General features: G+C 46.1%; 2 protein-coding genes across 2 annotated transcripts; both read right to left on the bottom strand.

The window, feature by feature from the left end:
- Positions 1 to 186: 186 nt before the first annotated feature.
- On the bottom strand, positions 187 to 2,383 carry HOXA6 (homeobox A6). Its single transcript, XM_008920400.2, has 2 exons — positions 1,844 to 2,383; positions 187 to 489 (listed from the first exon to the last, which is right to left on the bottom strand). Exons 1-2 carry the CDS (start codon positions 2,277 to 2,279, stop codon positions 230 to 232), a joined length of 696 nt encoding a protein of 231 aa, XP_008918648.1. The 5' UTR covers positions 2,280 to 2,383; the 3' UTR covers positions 187 to 229.
- Positions 2,384 to 7,693: 5,310 nt separating this feature from the next.
- On the bottom strand, positions 7,694 to 11,043 carry HOXA7 (homeobox A7). Its single transcript, XM_008920402.4, has 2 exons — positions 10,535 to 11,043; positions 7,694 to 9,510 (listed from the first exon to the last, which is right to left on the bottom strand). Exons 1-2 carry the CDS (start codon positions 10,908 to 10,910, stop codon positions 9,227 to 9,229), a joined length of 660 nt encoding a protein of 219 aa, XP_008918650.1. The 5' UTR covers positions 10,911 to 11,043; the 3' UTR covers positions 7,694 to 9,226.
- Positions 11,044 to 19,381: the final 8,338 nt, after the last annotated feature.

The following is a 19,381-nucleotide window of genomic DNA, read 5'->3' as shown; positions in this document are numbered from 1 at the left end:
TTTGGAAAGGTGATTATATACACACATGCCTGTAGCTCAAAAGCTAGGACTTCCACATATATTAAAGTAAGTCACAGATGATTGCAAATGTACATCTTTTAAACAAGCCTTTTGGGGATTAATAGACTGTGACAAACCTATAGGATTTCAGTAGCAGAAGGAACACAAGGTAAATAATAATAGTAGTAAGTGCTAAGGAAAGGCCTGGTAGCGTTTATTAAAAGTGGTTCTACTCCCCTGACTTTTCCTCTGTTTCTTCGCTGCTTGGCTGTGTGGAACTTATGAATTTGTTTTCCTTTTTCCATTTCATCCGCCTGTTTTGAAACCATATTTTAATCTGGCGTTCAGTAAGGCAGAGAGCGTTTGCAATCTCAATACGTCGTCTTCGGGTTAAGTATCTGTTAAAATGAAATTCCTTCTCTAACTCTAGCGTTTGGTATCTGGTGTAAGTTTGCCTCCCTCGTCTCCCATGTGTTCCATATACTGTACCTGTAGAAGTAAAGACAAAACGATCGCATTGGACAGGGCCCAGTGATTTCAGACCAGAAAGAACGATTAGTATATTCTGCCTCCTTTTGGAGGCACAATGACGGGGAGGGGGGGGAAGCTGCTCTGGTTTCCTGGAGGGTTTTTTTTTCCCCCCTCTTTTCTTTTTCTCCTGACTGCCTAGCTGTAAATGCGGATGTGCAGCGTGCTTACGGTAGTGGGGTAAGCGGAATACAAAGAGGCTTTAAGGTAGACCTAGGGGAAGGGCAGTAGGTAGCACCCGTGTGAATCACTGAGCAGCGTCTGCTCCCTGCGCGTTGGCAGCCTGTGCGCGCACACACACACAGACTCACGCACACGTGTGCTACCCGGGAAGCCTCATGTGTCTGCGCCTATGTGTGTGCACGCACATGCGGGTGTGTTGAAACAAACACGCAGCCATTGCCACGGCTGTGACTGCAGAGGGTCTCTAATTTAACTATGATTATAGACATCAGCTAAAGATCATAGAAGAGCATTTTGCCATTTGCTCTAGAATTTATTGCTCTCGAATGCAAAGCAGCATCAGAATGGTCTTGCTAAAAGTTTAACTTTCCAAAAAAGAAGAAATGCGATCTACCCTTCAGCAAACGTAAACTCGGGAGGATGGGAGAAGAGGGGAGTCATTAGCAAACGCTGGAAGTAAACGTCTTAATATGGGATTATAAAAAATACGTGCCACTCCAGTACAACCCTCCCAACCCACTCCCAGCCCCCAGCACCACTCCTGTACAGAATAGTTCAATTATGTGAAGTTTACTCTTAAATTCAGAAAAAAATTCGCAATGCCATGGAAGTGCGCTCACGGCCTCAGAAACGTGCTCTCAATATCCAATACTCACAGGCTAATGAGCTGGGGGAGGGGGGCGAGGAGGAATGTGCCACAAATGCATTGGATCCTCAGTACAGAGGGCATATTCCTTGCATTTCTCTCTGACAATGAAGCAGCAGAGCAGAGGCTTTGGGGTGGTTTTAAGAGAGTGGTAAAACTGCTCTGCTCCTTTTTATCTCTTTTTTTTTTTACCCTACTTCTAAGGATTCCCCAGTAACTTTCTCCAGTGAGCCTACAAACTGGGATCTCAGCCACCGTTCCGAGGGTGCCAACGTGCCAGGTCTGAAATAACCTGGGAAGGTTTCATGTTACATGTTGCCCTGCAGGAACCATGTTTCTCCAACAGTCTGGACTTTATCTAAGAACAAACAAACAAAATAGGAAAAAAAAAAAAAAAGAAAAGAAAAGAAAAGAAAAGAAAAGAAACTTTTCCTTTCCCTCCCTCCTGCCCCCCCTCCCGCCCTTGATTGCATCGAGATGTCTTACCAGCGCAGGAGTTCATCCGCTGCATCCAGGGGTAAACAGGGCTCGTGTACTTCCGGTCGGTACCTTCGTCATTTATAATTTTGGCTTGGCCGCCGCTGGATTTGTACTGTTGATCGGGAGAAAAGTGCAGGTAGTCCCCGGGCCCTCTCTGTTTGCCACTGCCGGAGGGAGAGGCGCTACTAATGTCCTTGTCCGAATAAAAACAAGAGGCTCCGTACTCATAGGAAGCCCGATTGCAAGCAATGACGGTGTTGGACTGTTGGTAGAAACAGGGTGAGGTGTAAGTCTTGTCCTGCAGGCTGCTTGCCCCGTACGAAGCCGGAAAATGCCTGAGAGCATCATAGCCCGCCGGGTACAGGGGGATCTGGCCGAGGAAGGAGTCCTGGCCCCCGGGCAGGCTCCCCGGGAAAGTGGGATTCACGAAATAGGAACTCATTTGCTCTCCCCCTCTCTCGGACCGTGATTTGTTGTGTATTAGTACATCTGGCGATAACTATTAGGAGTCATCGAAGTGGTTTGTTTCTGGATGGCCGAGCGCCAAAAGCGACAGCAGAAAATAGGAGCAGCTGACGGCGGGGCGGCCAATGGGAGCGCGCGCGGCGCCCGCTCCCCCGGGGCCGCCGCCACCGCGCCGCCAACTTACCGGCAGCCCCGGCCCCGCCGCCCGCCCGCGCCGCCCCGCACCGCACCGCGCCGTGCCGCGGCCACCGGCCGCGCCCCCGGGGCGGCGCGCCGCCCCTCCGCGGAAAAATAATTCAGTAATAATAACAACAATAATAGCGATAATTCCCGGCAGCGCGGGCAGTGTGACAGCGGCTGATGGGGGACCCACCCGCGGCCGCTGGAGGTGTGTGTAGGGAGTCTTCGCCCTTAAAAGTTGGAGGGCCCACGACGAGGCAGCCGCAGCCCCGCAGGCAGGGTGGGCGAGCCGCCCGCGGGTCTCCGGCGGAGGGAAGGAGGAGGGAGAGAAGGAAGGAGACGGCGGTGGAGGATGCTGCGGAGGGAAACTTTGGAGTGGAGGGAGCACGTGAAAGGGGGAGCGGAGCGCCACGCAGCGGGGGGGGTGGAGGGGGGCGGCCTCTCTCCAGTTTACCATCGCGATGCCACAACCACATCCAAGAATTTTTAGGAGATTTTAAAACGTGTTTATTTATCCATTCAGTCGAAAACTGCCCCTCCGCTGAGGCTTCCCTTCGCAGCTCAGGGAGCCTGCCCCAGTGTCGAATCCAGTTTTTGTGAGAGAGGCTAACCCGTCCCGCATGGAAGAGGTCTCGTATTTTAATGAACTCCACCATAATTAACGCGGAGGTCGTGGCGGTGGCCTTTTGGGGAGGGGGATTTTTGATTTGCACCAAGTGCCCGAGGAGGCCTCGAGAAGAGCTCGGCAGTCTCCCAGCGCCGCCCAGCAGCCCAGCTAAAGTTCTGCGTGTCTCTTCTTCCCAAGTCTACCCCTGCTTCAGCCAGAGCTGAGCCGAGGGAATCAAACACTCAAAATAAAAAATGAGCCAGTAGGACTATTCCTAATTAATATAGCCCTACTAATGAATCAGCAGAAGCCAATCGGTTTGGTTGTCGCTCCGAATAATTTGATTAAAAGCGAATGTGTACCTTTAAGAGGAGAAAAACAATACACGAAACAAACATTTCCACCTTCATTTTTCAATATGGCAGTTACCCCATAGCGGAAATATAATTCTTGGCCCAGGGCTCGGACAGTAACAGTGCTGATGAAATTCGCTGATGCGCATTTAATTCAGCCATAACCGCGCAGTTCCTGGAGATAACATGAGGTTGTTCATTCCAAGCTGTGTTTACTCATAATCCGTGCCCATTACAACAGATTGAAAAGCCTAATTTTAAACGCGCTCTGTCACGGAAAGTGACATTCGTACGAGCCCCGTTTCCTAAAGCAGCTTTCAAAAGAGTTTTGTTTTTGTTGGGAGACTATTTGTCTCATTTCCGGGGGCAGATTACGATACCTATAAAACAGTAGTGAGCTAAAACATTGCTCCACAATCGTTTGTATTGTTTGCAGTCTCAGCTGGACTTTCACATTCAGATGTTGATTGCCTCCAATTTTTTTTAAACTTCCTTAACCTCTTGAGCCCAGCCAATCCATAAACACACCTGGTAGAATTACAGCTCGCTAGCTGCATGCTTTGAGAGGTCATTTCAGAAACATGTATTTCCTGAAAAACAGATTTTTCCAGAGGAAAAAAAAAGGTTTCTTACTCAGTGAGAATAGAGTTTAAAAAGGAGGAAACACCAGCCATCAAGCACACACAACACGGCAAATACGAAGAGGTTTTTAAAAGGGCAGATTTTCTCCAACTCAGGTCAGAACGAAAAAGCACCATGAAAAAAGAACGCTCAGGACAACCAAAACCCACTGGCCTTACTTCTAAAAAGTTGTGGCCAGACGGTTTTCTATTTAAATCCAGCATACAGACCAAAACAGAATTTAAAATAAAAAAATCGCTCCAGGCTTAGTTGTATTTACATTTTATAGCATCGGTTACAGACTGTTTCCCCCCCTCTGTTTCTTTTTGTTTCTTTCCCGTTTTTCAAGTTATTGCTTGCGTCCAAACCAAGTTGGGAAAGCCCCACTGCAGGCAGTGAAAATGTTTCTCCGTTGATCCCATAATATGAAAATGCATGAAATCTGCACGTTTGCCTGACTGAGTCGTGTTAGAGTAGTTACAGTGACAGCTAAACCGTCTGCACTGCAATCTCCGCTTCAGTCACATTCAAGCGTCCTTTCCGCTCCTCCCCCTACCCCCAGAAAACCCCGAATTACAATAATCTGCTACCCCCCAGGTCTGCCGAGGAAATGTCCTGCCCAGACACATTTCGCAGCGATTTCCCTTCACCGTTCCCGCCCGCATTCTAGAAAGCAGAAAGCAAGTCAGCCGCTGCATTTTGACAACGCAACAAAGTCACACTTCGCGACATCCGTGTATTTCATCCCCCTTTTATTTGTTTTCGTAATTCCCCGCACCCCCATCACCTTCTTCACAAAACACTTCGCCTTCCTCCTCCCGCCGAAAACCTGGCCGCGACCCCAGCCACTCTTGGATTACAGGTGCGGGGGTAGTTACCCTCTTAAGCTTAAAAGCCTCTTTCTCCTCGTATATAAAACCACTTTCAGATCATTCTCGTGCTCGCCAGCGTCATCAAAACCAACCTTTAACTAATAGCTCCTAATCCAAACAGTTTGGGCAAGGCGGACCGTTGTTTAGAGTGGCGGGGTACAAGGAGCCTGGCCGGGGGGACGCGGGCGGGTCCTCCCCAGCCGGCTCCCACCGTGATAACTTGCAGTTGACACACACCGAGGTACAAGCGGAGGGTGAGTGGGCAGAGCCGGTCCTGCCAGAATATCTTGCCCGGGGGCCAGCTCCGATGCTCCCGTACAAAAAGGTAGGCCCAGGGGGTTTTTTTCTTTTTTTTTTTTTTTTTTTTTTCCCCTTGGTCTTTTATCTGGGCTCCCCCGAGCAGCGCAGGCTGCCAGCGCTGCCCTTCCCAGGGGCTGCGGGGGCCGCTCCGCTCCGCGCCCGCCTCCGCCATCCCGCCACGCCGTGGCAGCACTGAGCACCCGCGGCCCCGCAATAAATAATCCGGCGCTCACTGCAGCTCCAGTCCGGCGGATACCGCAATGCAATGCAAATGCAGTGCTTTATCAGACCGGCGGCACAGGCAGAGCCGGGGCCGTCGCTTAAAGGCCTCCGAGCTTCTCCTTCGCCGTAAGGAGAACGGGCGGAGCCGGGCGGCAGCGGCGGGGGGTCCCGGGGCGCGTCCCCGGGTCCCCGCTTCCCCCCGCCGGCACACACCGCGGGGCACCGGCCCGCCGCCTGCCGCTCCCCCGCCCCAGCGCCGCACCGTAACAGTCACAACAAGGAGAGGAAGGGGGGGGAAGCTCCGTCTCCGGCGCTGAAATGGGTTTAGCTGCCGCGAAGCCCGCTCCGCGCAGCCGAGGCGCGCAAGCCGCCCGCGCCGGGAAGCGCCGGGAAGGGACCCACGGCGGGCCACGAAATTTATGCAGGCAGCGCTTGATCTGATAAAGAAAATCTAAGACACAATCGCGCTGTTTCCTCCCGTCTAGAAATAACCTTCCTCCTGGACATGGCAGAGAAGCCAGGAGACATTGTGTTTACTGATTTGGTTGTTTTTGTTTTTGGTTTTTTTTTCTGAAATAGTAAAAATTAAATAATATCTAAAGTTCATCTACCGCAAATGAAATTTAAGTTAATAATTTAATGCTGCGAATTAATTAAAATGTTTGGGGATATTAATATTTTTTTTCCTCCTGATAGGAAAAAACCCCCTTCATTGATGCTGTAAACTGAATTATTGCAAAATAACCTGAACGTCACAACAAACCTCCTGGCTAATGCAAACAGAAATCAACTTCATGAAAAAAAATCCACAGCTTCCTTACTAAATCATATAAAATAGACATTTTATTAAGGAATATTTTTGCATGCACTGGTTAAGTCAAAATCAACTGAGCTGCAGCCACCTCTATTTTTGGCCGGTAACATTTCCATTTGGTTTAATTACACATGTCTAATATTTAAACGTATTAAACCATTTTCCCCTGCTTACAGTAGTGTCATATACATTTCTCACCTTTTAGGTTCTGGCTCACAGGAGCCCCTGCGACTTTGACAGCTGTCGCTTTGGCTGCACAGGAGACGAATCGCCCTCCTTTTGGTGCCAGAAGAAGCAGGAAATTAGCCAGGTTGCAAGTTGAAAATCTGCCACGCCAGTGCTTTGAATCCAATATGCCACACCTTCCAGCGGGGGAACTGGAAATTGCCATCCCGGATCTGTGTTCTAGGCGGCTGCTTATGCCGAACCTCCGCACACTTTGTTCACTATTGCCTTACAAAGAACAAATGAAATGGGGATTGAAAGCCAGAGAGATCCGAAGCAGGACAGAGCTCAGCAAAAGAATGCGGCTCTATTCTCGCAAGGGAAATTATAAAAAAGTTCATGTTCACGGTTACCATCCACATGACCGACAACGACCAATGGAAAAACCGAACAACTCATAAAGTTGTATTGCAAAGTTGTAAATTTTCATAAACAACAACGGATTTATGGCCTTTTCCTCATCACTAAGAAGAGGCAGGTCTTAGAGAGGCGCCATCTTACCGAAGAGGCAGCCCTAGAGTTTTTTAAAAGACCTGGACTTTGTACTAATTTTATTAAAATTACAATTACTACATTGACCAGGAACGGAGTGTAGTAGAAAAAAGGGAACTTCAGGGCAAATGATGCTCTGTTTCTACCTGTATTTATCCAGCCGAATAAAGGGGGTTTTCGGGCTAGATTTTTAATTTTTTAATTTTTTTTAATATTGAAAATATTAGATCTCATTGACATTACGTGATATCTAAAGCAGGGGGATTTTCCCCCATTTTCTTGCCACCGTGATGCCCTCCGTCCCCCGAAAGCCGCACGAACAAACAACACACATACCCGACCAGATCATTTACACTTGGAAGTTTTGCATTGCACTTTCTGTTCATTACAAAATATTATTTCACTGTATGCGATTTCGGCTTGATCGCCGATCGCCTGGACTGGGGTTATGACTGCAAGAGGACACGGGAACACGGTAGAAGGAAGCCCTCCCATAAAGAAGGCTTTCCGCTTTATTAATCAGCTGCGCTAGGGAAAAAAATAGAGAAATGGACTAATTTGTGTCAATTCATCACCTTGGATTTTTTCCCCCTCCTGATTATCGGGGGGGGGGGGGAAGGTTTAGATGGCCTAATTTCTTTATTTGTCTGTGTAAATAATTTTTTTAAGCTTCCTTCGAACTGGTTCCTTAATAAAGAAATACAATTCATTGTCAACAAGCATATTTATTTTCTGTGTAACATAAAACACATTTATCGTGGGAGATAATTGAACACGGTATCACTTCCAAAGAGAGTTCACAGACATTTTTTTTCCCACTTCCAATACTTACACGGCATATCCAAATGTTCACAACGAACACATTGAAACACATTGTAACATACAATTTTTGAATAAACTTTAGCCAAACCTTCAAGACGGATTTATACAGAGTTCTTAACAATACATCATGCTACAAAGTTTCCAAATTACATACTTTCCAATTTATGACATGATCTTACAAATGAGCTCCAAGACGAATATAAATGACAAAAAAAAAAATACAATATCTGCTATTTAAGAAAATTCACGGTATTACATATTAACATATTTGGATAATCAGGACTAATATTTTGTGGGTTTTTTTAAGGTGATTTTTAAAGGTTCAAAGAACACTTTCCGCTATATTAAGATCAACCCAGAATAAGAAAATGGCCTTTAGCAGAGGCAGCCGAAGGTAGAAACCAACGGGAGATATTAAACCGCTTTGTACAATATTGGTGTGTGTTTGCTTCCTCACTCGGAATAGTAAAGAATCGAGAACAAAGATATACTGCAGCATATGGTTTTCATTTATAATTGCTTAGGAATAAATATATTATTTTAAATTTAAATATATTCAGACTTTTCGGTACCAAATTCTATACCAAAGCTATTGATGCGTGCTTTTCGAATGACTACACTTACATTTCTAAAAGCATTTTGCGATTCACATTAGTAATCTTGTAACATCCTTTTGACTACTAAAATACAGTATACTTTCGAAGATAGGTAGGCAGAGCAAGATATATAGGTAGGTAGTCTGGAAAATAGGTAGTACAAATAATTGCTGTAGATTGTAGTGGTTTGTGGAACATTTCCCCCCCCCACACACACTTGCTGTTTAATCTTTTGTAAATGTAGCTGTTAGTTATGATACTTTCCTAACAACAATTAAAAAAAAAAAAAGAGAAAACAAAAAGAGAAGTGCAGAGCTACTTATTCAAAATTAGGTAGTTTTCTTAATGTGAGCCTAATGCACTTTTCCCCTTACACATGACTGAGACTATTGAATCAGGTAGTTACTTCGGAAGGTCACGGTTTGCTATCTGTGCAAGTAGCAGTTCTCCCACTGAAATGCCCCCTGGAGACACCCACCCAGTTTTGGGTAAATGAAGAAAAAAAACCAAAAACCAAAAACCACGAAACAACTAAACCCAAATGATTGTAGGATGCTCTTAGGGTATACTACCGAAAGGTTCGGCACAGGGTAGGTTTGGGGAGTACGGGAGAATGGAGAGTAGGCTGGAAAGCCATCCCAAGAAATGTTTTCATGTTTGCAAATGCTCGCTTGCAATATGATTATTAAAGGGAACTGATTTTTTTTTTTTTTAATAAAAACACTGAGTCTCTCTTTTTTTTTTTTTCCTTAAAAGGGAACTTTTCCAAATGTCATGTGCATACACTATTCTAAGAGATCACTTCCTCGAGTGGGACTCCTTAGTCCTCCTCCTCTTCGTCTTCTTCCACTTTCTCGACAGAAGCTGCTGCTGACGTGGGCTCATTGGGAGCCGGGGCGCTGGAACTCTCCTCCTTGTGCTCCTTCTTCCATTTCATCCTCCGGTTTTGGAACCAGATTTTGATCTGCCTCTCTGTCAGGCAGAGGGCATGGGCGATCTCTATCCTTCGCCGCCGAGTCAGATAACGATTGAAGTGGAATTCCTTCTCCAGCTCCAGGGTCTGGTAGCGGGTGTAGGTCTGGCGCCCTCGCTTCCTATCGGGACCTGAAAACAGGCACACATGCGTCCAGCAGTTAGACAAGAAGAAAGGTGGAAAGTCTTCTATTTTTATTTTTCTTGTTATTGTTTTTAATAAATAAATAAATAAGCAAAAAGCGGCCGAGCCAGAGTGAACGATCACCCTCTGACTTCGACCTGCCCCCCCACTTTGCCCTAACAAAGACATTTCAGCCACACGACCTGCCCTGCTTAGGCAGGGCAAAAAAGAAGTTGCTCGAGACCCAGAAAAAGTGGAGAGAAAGCATTCAGGAGTGGAGGTGGGGGAGGAAATTGCTTTTGGGAGGAGGAACTTTCCCCCCAGGCGATGTATTTCTCTAAAACCTTCCAGACTTTCACGTTTCGCAAGGGGAAATAAAAAGTTGGAAGGCTGGGCTGTATTTATTTTATTTTAATGTCGGGGGCTGCCCCCACCCCTCCTGGATCGTAAACAATACATCGCATTTAGTTCCAGAAGAGAGCTCTCCTTTTTCACACACACACACTCGTACCCTAACACACACACACCCACCCCCCCTTTTCCTGTTTAGTACATTTCTATAGATCCTTATCTCCGTGGAAAGGGCAGGGGGGACGAGAGTGGCACGTCTCGGCAACGGGGGCTGGCAAAGTCCTCAACAGCCCGTCCCCTCCGCCTAAACGCCCCTGTCCCCTCCGCCTTCTCCAGCGAGCGGGATTTTTTTTCCCAACTTCGACAAGAGGGCAGGGGAGACGCTTACCCGTGGGGGCTCTGGGAGCCCGCAGACAACTCTCCGCTTTTCCATAGCAAACAGCGCAAATCAACTCAATGCTAAAATTCCATAGCAAATGGAGTTAAATAAATTTACGAGGCTAGAACCCATTAATTGGGCAATAAAAAGTTTTATGATACTCATTTACATACAATGCCACGGGCTTTCTACGCAATGGCGCCTCGGCTATAATTAAAACCATAAAGGCTGTGCTGACAGTAATCCTGGCGACACGCTTTGCCTGGCTGCCACGGCTCCGAGCCCTCTCCGCTCGCCCCTACCTGAAGACCTCATCCAGGGGTATATCCGGAAATTAGGCTCAGCCTGGTTGTGCAGGTTGCTTTCCTCCGCTTTCTCACAGCTGGGTTTGGTTAGCTCATTGCAGAGGACGGGAATGTTCTGATCAAAAGAGGAACAATGCAGGTTGTAGGCATCAGAGCCCAGGCTGTATCCGGAAGAGAACGGGCTTTGATATATGGTACTGTTCACATTGTACAAGCCGGGCATGGAGGAGGCGAAGGCACCCGCGCCTGGTCCATAGCCGCTTCTCTGGGAGTTGCTTGCAAAGGAGCAAGAAGTAGGCTCCGCATTTTGGAAAAGAGAAGCCCCCGCCGTATATTTGCTAAAAAGCGCATTCACATAATACGAAGAGCTCATAATTTTGACCTGTGATTTGTTGTCCGGCAGGCTTCAGTGTCGGTTTTACGAGGTAGCGTGATATATGATAACATTACACCCCCAGATTTACACCAAACCCCATTTTCTTTTGGACTGAGCTGCCTGGAGCACGTGACGGGTCATATGACGCCGCCCGCCAATCCCCGCCCGCCTCACAGGTGGTGCCGGCCGGGCCCGACGGTGGCCCGGCCATGGACGGCCCGGGAATGCCGGGGATCCGCCGCCGGCCGCGCCCGGCAGCGCCCCTCCAGCCGCCGCCGCACCGGGATGGGCGGCTGGGGGGCGCTCGGCCCCCAGGGGAACACGCACGCACCGTGCGGTCCTTCAGGCGGACCGGGGGTGCGTTGCGATAAAAAAAAATTATTTAAAAAAAAAAGTATATATACATATATATACTTATATATATGTACATATATAAAGGAGATGGCTTGTTTTATTCGTAAGGGAAAGAAGCAGGCGGTAACCCCGCAACGGGGCTTGGGAGGGCACTCCCCACCCCGATCCCGAGGGGCTGCCGAACCTTGGTAATCAAGGCGCTCCCCAGCAGTCAGCCGAGGGGAAAAAAAATTCACAGTCACCATCCCCGTGGAAAGAAAAAAAAAAACAAAAACAAACAGCAAACCCCAAAACAAGCACCACCACCAAACCCACAAAAATACCCACACCAAACAAACAAACCTCCCTCCCCCCCAAAAAAACCAGTATTTAACTTTCTGAACATCTCAAGAAGAAAAAGCAAAATAAACCAAAAACCCTGAAGTTGAAGAAATCGCCTACAAATGGCTTCAAATCACCGCCGCCTGTTTACTGTTCCTGTTTACCTTTCCACCCTACATACCTTGCAGTCCTGAGCGTGAGGCGGCAGCGGTACGCTCGGATGACGGCGAGCGTTGCTGCTTTTCTAAACACTGATCTCCCCAACAATGCGAATGGCTCTCCATTGAGGATGCTGCTTCGTGCCCTTCCTTTAAACGGATCGTAAAATGAGTTTCCTTCCCTCAGACAGGGAGTCCTGGTAAAGACAGCTTTTACTGCCTGCCTGTATTGCACATCATAAACTGGAAGGAGCACAATGGAATTGCCCCGGAAATTCTCCTTTCAATTATAGTTTGGTGCCCCGCGTACAAAGACTTTCTCACCAGTTAAAATTGTTCTTGGTGATATTTCGCACGGACCCTAAACTTTATGTTTTGTAAACGTGGGACACTCTCTCTCCCCATACACACCTCCAACACACACATGCACACACACCCGCGCAGCCTTTGGGACTCTTTATGCGCGGTTATTACAGCCCCATGAATACAGGTTACTGTACAGAAGCAAGTAAACTCTTTAAAGCCAGATCCCTGAGATATTAGTGCTTCAGAGCATGCAGATGTGGCGGGTGTATGTAGATATTTGCGAAGTGTTATGTACGTGAAAATGCAGTTATTATTCGCAGGCGTCAGGGAGAAGCTGGCGAACGAGTCCCCTTTGGATATTTCTTCCAATTCACCAATATTAGACAATATCCCTGCGGTCGCAGTCGTGATATGGGAACACGCCGACAGAAGAGGCTGCTGGAAAGGAATAAAGGCCCAAGTTAAACGAATGCGATGCAAACAAGACGACGACCAAGAAGATCAAAGAGACTGAAGTAGATGACATTAGACCAATAAATTGCTCCTCTGGTGACAACATACCAAGATACAAGAAGAAAGAAACAGCAAATATAACCAATGTCTAGACTTAAATATGGATATCGTAGGACCGAATAGATTGTCTGTATAGCTGTATTTCGAGCACTCTGATTCTGTACAATTTGCACTTTCATATAATTTTCTTCGCGTATGTGTGTTTACCACCACCACTTTTTAAAATGTATTTTGCTTTCTTTTTTTTTTCCTGCCATCCCTTCAGATTTCTCAAAAAGTCTTTACTGAATAAAAGCTAAAAGGACCCCTAGACATGGGTCCCCGCCACCTTGTTTACTTCCCCCACCCTCTGCGAGTTAGGTATAACTCTGCTTCAGAAACAGCCTCTGAAATCTCTCATTTGTCGCTCACAAGATTAGATTAGATCCCCGCGTCTGTAAACGCACATTTCATTTGAATTATTTTTTTCCAATCGGGGAAACAGAGAACGGGCGCAGATTTCAAAGTTTCGGTCACTGCAATATTCTCAAACGCTTTAAAAATAGTCCTCTAGGAAGGATTAATTGTTTTGGTGCTTAGTTTATTTTTTTTTTTCTTATGAACTTTGGACTACCTCTCTTTGACTCTGAGCTTTTCCGGGAAGTAAAATGTAGTGATAAAACGGTGCTCATAAGTTATAAGCGACCTGGGAGCACTACATGATTATGGCTTGTGTACTAAGCAGTATCTTGATGTGATTCATACTAGAGAAGATTTTGTTGGTTTGGAATCTGTTCTCACCATAATTTATCCACGATTATAATGGAGCTTGCTGTGCCAAGTTATTACTTAGTATGACAACGCATAAACACTTTTTAATTTCAATGTAATTTTACTGCCCAAGGAAAAAAATTAATCATAATAAGTTTAGCAATGCCACTGTAGACAAACATTTGATAGGAAGGCTGTTGTTAGAAAGCAGGGAGTGGCTGTTAGTCTTTATCCCTTGAAAGACTTTAATTTTTGAAGCAGTGCGGGGGAAAAACTAGCTCAGTGCATTCCTTCCGGATCCTAAATTTCGATATAAAGAGAATGCCTTTGATTTAAGGAAATGTAAATAAAACGCAGAGAAAGTAGTTCTGTAACAGAGTACTACTCTGTACTGTAAAAATGCAGCGATTTGTTTAGTTGTCTGGCGTAAACTTAAAAAATACAGCGTTCATACTTTAGCTCACATTTTATGCTTCCTTTCCTCCTACATTTATTTTCCTTTCAATCACTTTTTTCTTCCATCTCTTTTGGCAACTGCCATCTGAAAATATTCCACGACTCCCCACTAAGCCTCATTCTCAAGACGAGGAAGCCAACAGAAGCAAAGCGGAAAAATAGTAAAACGATTCAAGGAAACAAAATAGAAGGCGAGGGTAAGTTAGGAATGACTTTGAGAGACCCGTCAAGTTTGCAGAGCATCATCCTTCTCACATCTGTGTAATATAATCACAACGGGTCCCACAGACATGAAATTGCTGGGGACACAAGCAGGGCTTTTTATTTGTATGAAAGACAGCTGTTGAAGAATTTCATCCGCCAGTAAATAATTTACAAACGAGATTTTTGCGACGCTGCAGGTTCCCCGCACGGCTGTCTCACATAAGCGGGGTGGCCAAGGGCATTGGAAAATCCATCGGTCGTCCCCAGTGCTCTGAGGGTGAAGCTCTTCGGGTGATCTCCTACCGGGCTAAGCCGGGGAGACCCTCTTCCGTCATGACTGAACCCTTCAATTCCCCCTTTCTCCCAGTATTTCATTTCATTTCATACCATCCCTTCGGGAGATCAGGATACCCTGTTTGCAGGATCAGAGCTTCACCAGAGAAAGGCGAAGGATTGGGGCAAGAGAAAGAGGAGTTGGCAGCTCCGTGCTAGGGCTCCATCCGTCTCTATCAGATAATACGAAATGTCTCAGTATTTTGAGAATAATAAATGCACGGTATGTCCTTGGTGCAGATCAAGATCTACTTTTGCCACGAGTGCACCGAGCGTGGCCAGGAGGTAAATGCCACCCTCAATGGAACCCGCTTGGAGGGATAAGTGGGGAAAAAAACCTGCGGCAAAAGGGGAGAAAAAGCACCCTCAAACCCACCAGCCTTTGTTAAAAACCAAGCCAGCAGTTCCAAGCACAGTTATGCTCCCATAAAGTCGACATTTTAGGAGCTTTCGGGGAGGTGGCCGGGCGCTTGATGGCGGAGGGCGGGCGGGCGCTGTTTTCGCGGGTCACAGCGCCACTGCCGCCGCCCGGCCGCCACCGCCGCGCGGCGCCGCCGCCGCCGCCCCGGCCCGGCGGAGCCAGCGCCTCTGCCCGCCAGCCCACGGCAAGATATATGTCCACCTCCCAGCCTGGATTTAAGCAGGGGAAGGCCAATAAAAGGTTGTTATTTCCGCTCTCCCGCTTTATCTAAAACAGCCAGACAAAACAAATGAAAAGGCTTTTGTAGAAAATCTTAATTGTGGCTGGACAGTTGTAAACTCATTAAGAGCCGAATTCCAGACAGTTTGCAGACCCGTCATTTATTACACACTCTTAATGCTGATTCTTTGAAGTTGCCTCTGTCTGCAACAACAGAGGGCGTCCCAGCATCCCCAAATACTGGCTCCGGGGTCAATTAGAGGGGTTTTTGTGTGTGTGTGCACCAGAACGAGCTCCTTTTTGGCTAATTTTAGACTTCATCAAAATGCTTATTGTCGGGTTTCTATTCTTTTTTTTTCTTTTTTCTTTCTTTTTTTTTTTTTTTCCCAAGGTAAAGACGAAAGATTTTTTTTCATCCCGCAGTTCTGCACATCTGTAAACTTCTTACCGGCTCCCTAAGTTTTGTCTTTAGCCCTGCAGCGTTTTACACCCCATAAACGGTTACAGCAGTCATTTTCTTTTATTGCACTGTAGTATGGCTCTGAATTTTCCTAACAACAACTTCTGCCAAGACCATAAGCATGTTCCGTCTTATTTTGCTTTAAATACATACATATATGTAAGGGTACCTCCGTAAAACAAGAAGGATTTTATTGTTATTCGGCATATTTGCAAACAAGGGTCAGTGTGGTGCAGAGCTGTGCTGCGATCCGTGTTATGGAGGATATCTGCTCTGAGCAGTAAGATGTCCGCCCAAAACATCGGTAAATTTCAGCAAGCTCACAGACTACGCTATTTTCTTTTGTTGCTGAGCTTGGTTTGGCTCGGGGCGGCGGGGGAGGGGTAGATGAAATGAGGAGGGGGTGTATGGAAGTCTTCGACTCAGAAGAAACCAGCTTTCTGTTTTTTAAAAATAAATCCTATTTTGTCTTCTCTGCTCTAGACTGTTGCCAGCCCACCTATTTCCTTCGGCTAAATCAGCGAGTAAAATTGACACCATAAATTCTACCATAATTGTCAGTAAAATTTTATCTGTATCTATATCTATCTATAAATACATATATAATCTGAGGAGCTACTACAATGCAACGGGTTGCTTTTATTTGCCACGGGGCATTTAAAAGGGTAAAAAAAAATCCCAAAAGTGAAGGTAAGGGAAGGAAAAAAGTGAGTGACGTTTGAAATAACATATTTTGCATGGGAAATTGTCTCTAGAAGGGAATATAAAATTAACGCCCTTGTAAGGCGATCTTTCTCACGGTTTGTGGAAGCACATTTAGTGTTGGACATTTTCTGGTGGAGGCTAATTAACCGTCTCAGTTTAAATGTCGCTGTCTGAGCTGATTTACATTATGCTCCGCACTAAAGAACGTCTCGGACATTTTGGTTTGGTCCTAATTCCACCGCTCCGCCGGCGAATTTACTAAATCGGCGTTGGATCAGGACCGTGCCCCGAAGCCATCCAAAAGCACCAGCTTACCAAAATCACATCCGGGAGGGAGGAAGAAATGCCTCCCCTCAGAGAAGCTATGGCATTTAGGACCTGAATCTGCCCGTTTAGAACGAAAATAAGCCCGATTTTCCATCACCTGGGGGTTGCGTTTATAGAACCGTAGGTTTGCCTTGGCTCAGAAATAATACCACTCCTCGCCTCCGCAGCTACCCTAGCCCTGCCATGTCTGCTGGAAGACCCCCTCCTTAATAATGTTAAAACATCACAAAATATAAAAGAATCAATATATTTTATTTGGCAAAAAGTTAAATATCATTTCAACACAACGATTTGGTCAGTAGGCCATGAGGTAACTATTTCAAAATAGACAGTGTACGTTCTTCATCAACATAAATTCCCAGACTTATTTTTTTAATTGATACAAATTTACAATAACCAAATGTAGTTTTTTATAATGTATAATTTATTATCAATAAAATTAACCTTCATTACAATAACCATCAAATAATTCGATTAAAATTCAAACGTAAACCATAGGTAGTTACCCTTTTCACATATACGTATAGCTCCGAAATCTGCTAACTGCTCACTGGTGCAAAAACAATATTTAAGCTAGTCTGTTTACTTAGGTTTTTAATATATAGATTATATATACAACCGACAAAGACAGTACTATATATATATCAACTGTGCATACTAAAATGACTTGTTTCATATTTTGAGAACCGTAATTCCCAGACATTCCGGACGAACTTTTTTTCTACTTTTCTTTTTTTTTTTTTTTTTTTTGCGTTGGGATATATATAATATATATATTTTACAATCAAAGGTTAACTGTCTAATTATACAGAAAAGACTTAATACACTACAGAGCTATACTCTATGCAATGTTTATAATAAACAACCTGAGTTCAAATTGAATTCTAGCTTACACCATTACATCCGGTACAGCACCCAAGCACATAAATTGAGTCACAAACATAATTACCACAATAAAACACAGTGTTCAAGTATTAGAGCAGAGATCTCTCTGCCGCGCAAAGAGCGAATAAAATTAACTACGTAGGCTAAACTATACAGTCCGTAAATAGTTGTGCATTATGAAAAGGTAGTTTTTTTCTTTTTTTTTCTTTCAATAAGTGAAGAAACAGGTAGATTTATACAAGCCAGTTAAACAGCCTTTTCGTGCTAATGCCCCCTTTTTCTTTCCTATTAGAAAATTAGAAGTCTTACTGTACCTCTCCTGGCACTCTGGCCTCTGTGACAATCACTGTACAATCATAATCAGAATTTGCCAAGGGAAAAAAAATGAGGCCTGGACCCAGACGCATTGCATGGCAGGGCTCGAGGGGAGGATTTCTCTTTTTTGTTTGTTTGTTTGTTTGTTTTGGTTTTAACTTTTTCTTTTTTTTTTTTCTTTTATTTTATGCATTTTTAGTTTAACTCGTGTGGTTCCATCATTCGTCCTTTGCTCGATCTTTGTTGATTTTCTTCATTTTCATCCTCCTGTTCTGAAACCAGATTTTCACTTGTCTCTCAGTTAAATTGAGGAGTCTGGCAACCTCATATCTACGGTCCCTAGTGAGATACATATTGAACAGAAATTCCTTCTCCAATTCCAGCGTCTGATGCTTGGTGTAAGGGCATCGCTTTTTCCTGGTGGACCTTGCGTGGAGCCAGTTTGCAGCTGGATTATCTAGAACGAAAACAAGAGAAGTTCAGGCTGGGGGGGGGGGGGGGGGTTGAGGGAGGGGTCTGGGAAGGCAATCCACGCAGAAACTGCCGATTAAGTGTCCCGGTGTTCGTGTTTAGGACGTGGCTCTCCTTTCCCGAGGCACAGAGGATCGTGAGGCACAATGGACTCCAAAATACAGACACATGGAGAGGTCACACGCAACCACACGCGGCAAAGCCCCGTTGCCCCCGCCTTCCCTCGCCTTTTTTATTGTTTCTGGAATACAATTTTAAAATACTTTCTTCTCCCCCCTCTCTCCCTCTCTCTCCCCCTCTGTGCTAGACCCCTACCTCCTTCCTGGCCTCCCCACCCCCTTTAAACTGCCAGCACGGGGAGTGACCAGCCAGACTAATATGTCATCGAAATTGTTTCACTTTTTTATTTCTACCTTCTCCCGTGTCATTCCTGGCAAGACCCCGGAAGCTGGAGAGTCAGTCTACAACTGGCATAATCAAACCCTCGCCCTCTTAGGACCCTTATTCGCACTGCGTTAATCGCGATAGTAATCCCGAGGCGCTCTGCCACCAGTTTCGCAGCCCTGGGAGCATCCAGCCTGGGGGTTTCCACAGAGGAGTCGAAGGGGGGAGGGGGGAAATCAAGTCAGTGGCGGGGGATTTCTGCTCTCACACCATCAATAGCCGCCCCGGCCTGAGAGCCGTCTCAAAAAAGATCAGATTCACATTCAATGCTTTCTAGGCACACTGTCCCCGGTGTCTGCCCACGCCTGGGAGCGCGGCGAGGCAGGGTGATGTGAGCACGTCCCGAGGAGTTTGCTGGGGTGGCTGGAGCAGGGGTGGGCGGCTATTGCATTTCTCTCTCTCTCTTTTTTTTTTTTTTTTTTGTTATGTTTGTTCAAGTTGCAGTTGTAGAGTGAGTTTTTGTTTTCCTTTCAGCCTGGAAAGCCAGAGCCGTCCTAGATCCCGTTCGAGCCTGAGAAAGGCAGCGCTGGCTTTTGCAGATGGCAGGCTCGGGTGAGCTGGCGCAGCGGCGGCGACAGCAGCGGCCGGTGCTCGGCCACGTAATTAGCCCCAGCGCCTCGATACCTCCCCGCGGCCAGCGCAGCGCCCTGAAGTCCATTACCCTCGCAGTCCCACTTACTTGGATCGATCTGCGGTTTCTCTCCGTTTGCCTCACTTTCTCCATTGCTTTCAGAGAATGCGCCTTCGTGGCTTTGCTTATCCCTATCAACTGGAGGAGAACCACAAGCATAATCAGAGAGAGACAAAGTGTGAGTGTCAAACGTGG

Source organism: Manacus vitellinus, unplaced genomic scaffold (assembly GCF_001715985.3).
Source record: "Manacus vitellinus isolate BGI_N305 unplaced genomic scaffold, ASM171598v3 scaffold_3_pilon, whole genome shotgun sequence".
Classification (NCBI taxonomy): Eukaryota; Metazoa; Chordata; class Aves; order Passeriformes; family Pipridae; genus Manacus; species Manacus vitellinus.
The sequence above is the reverse complement of the archived record's forward strand: the minus strand, read 5'-3'. Positions and strand labels throughout refer to the sequence as shown.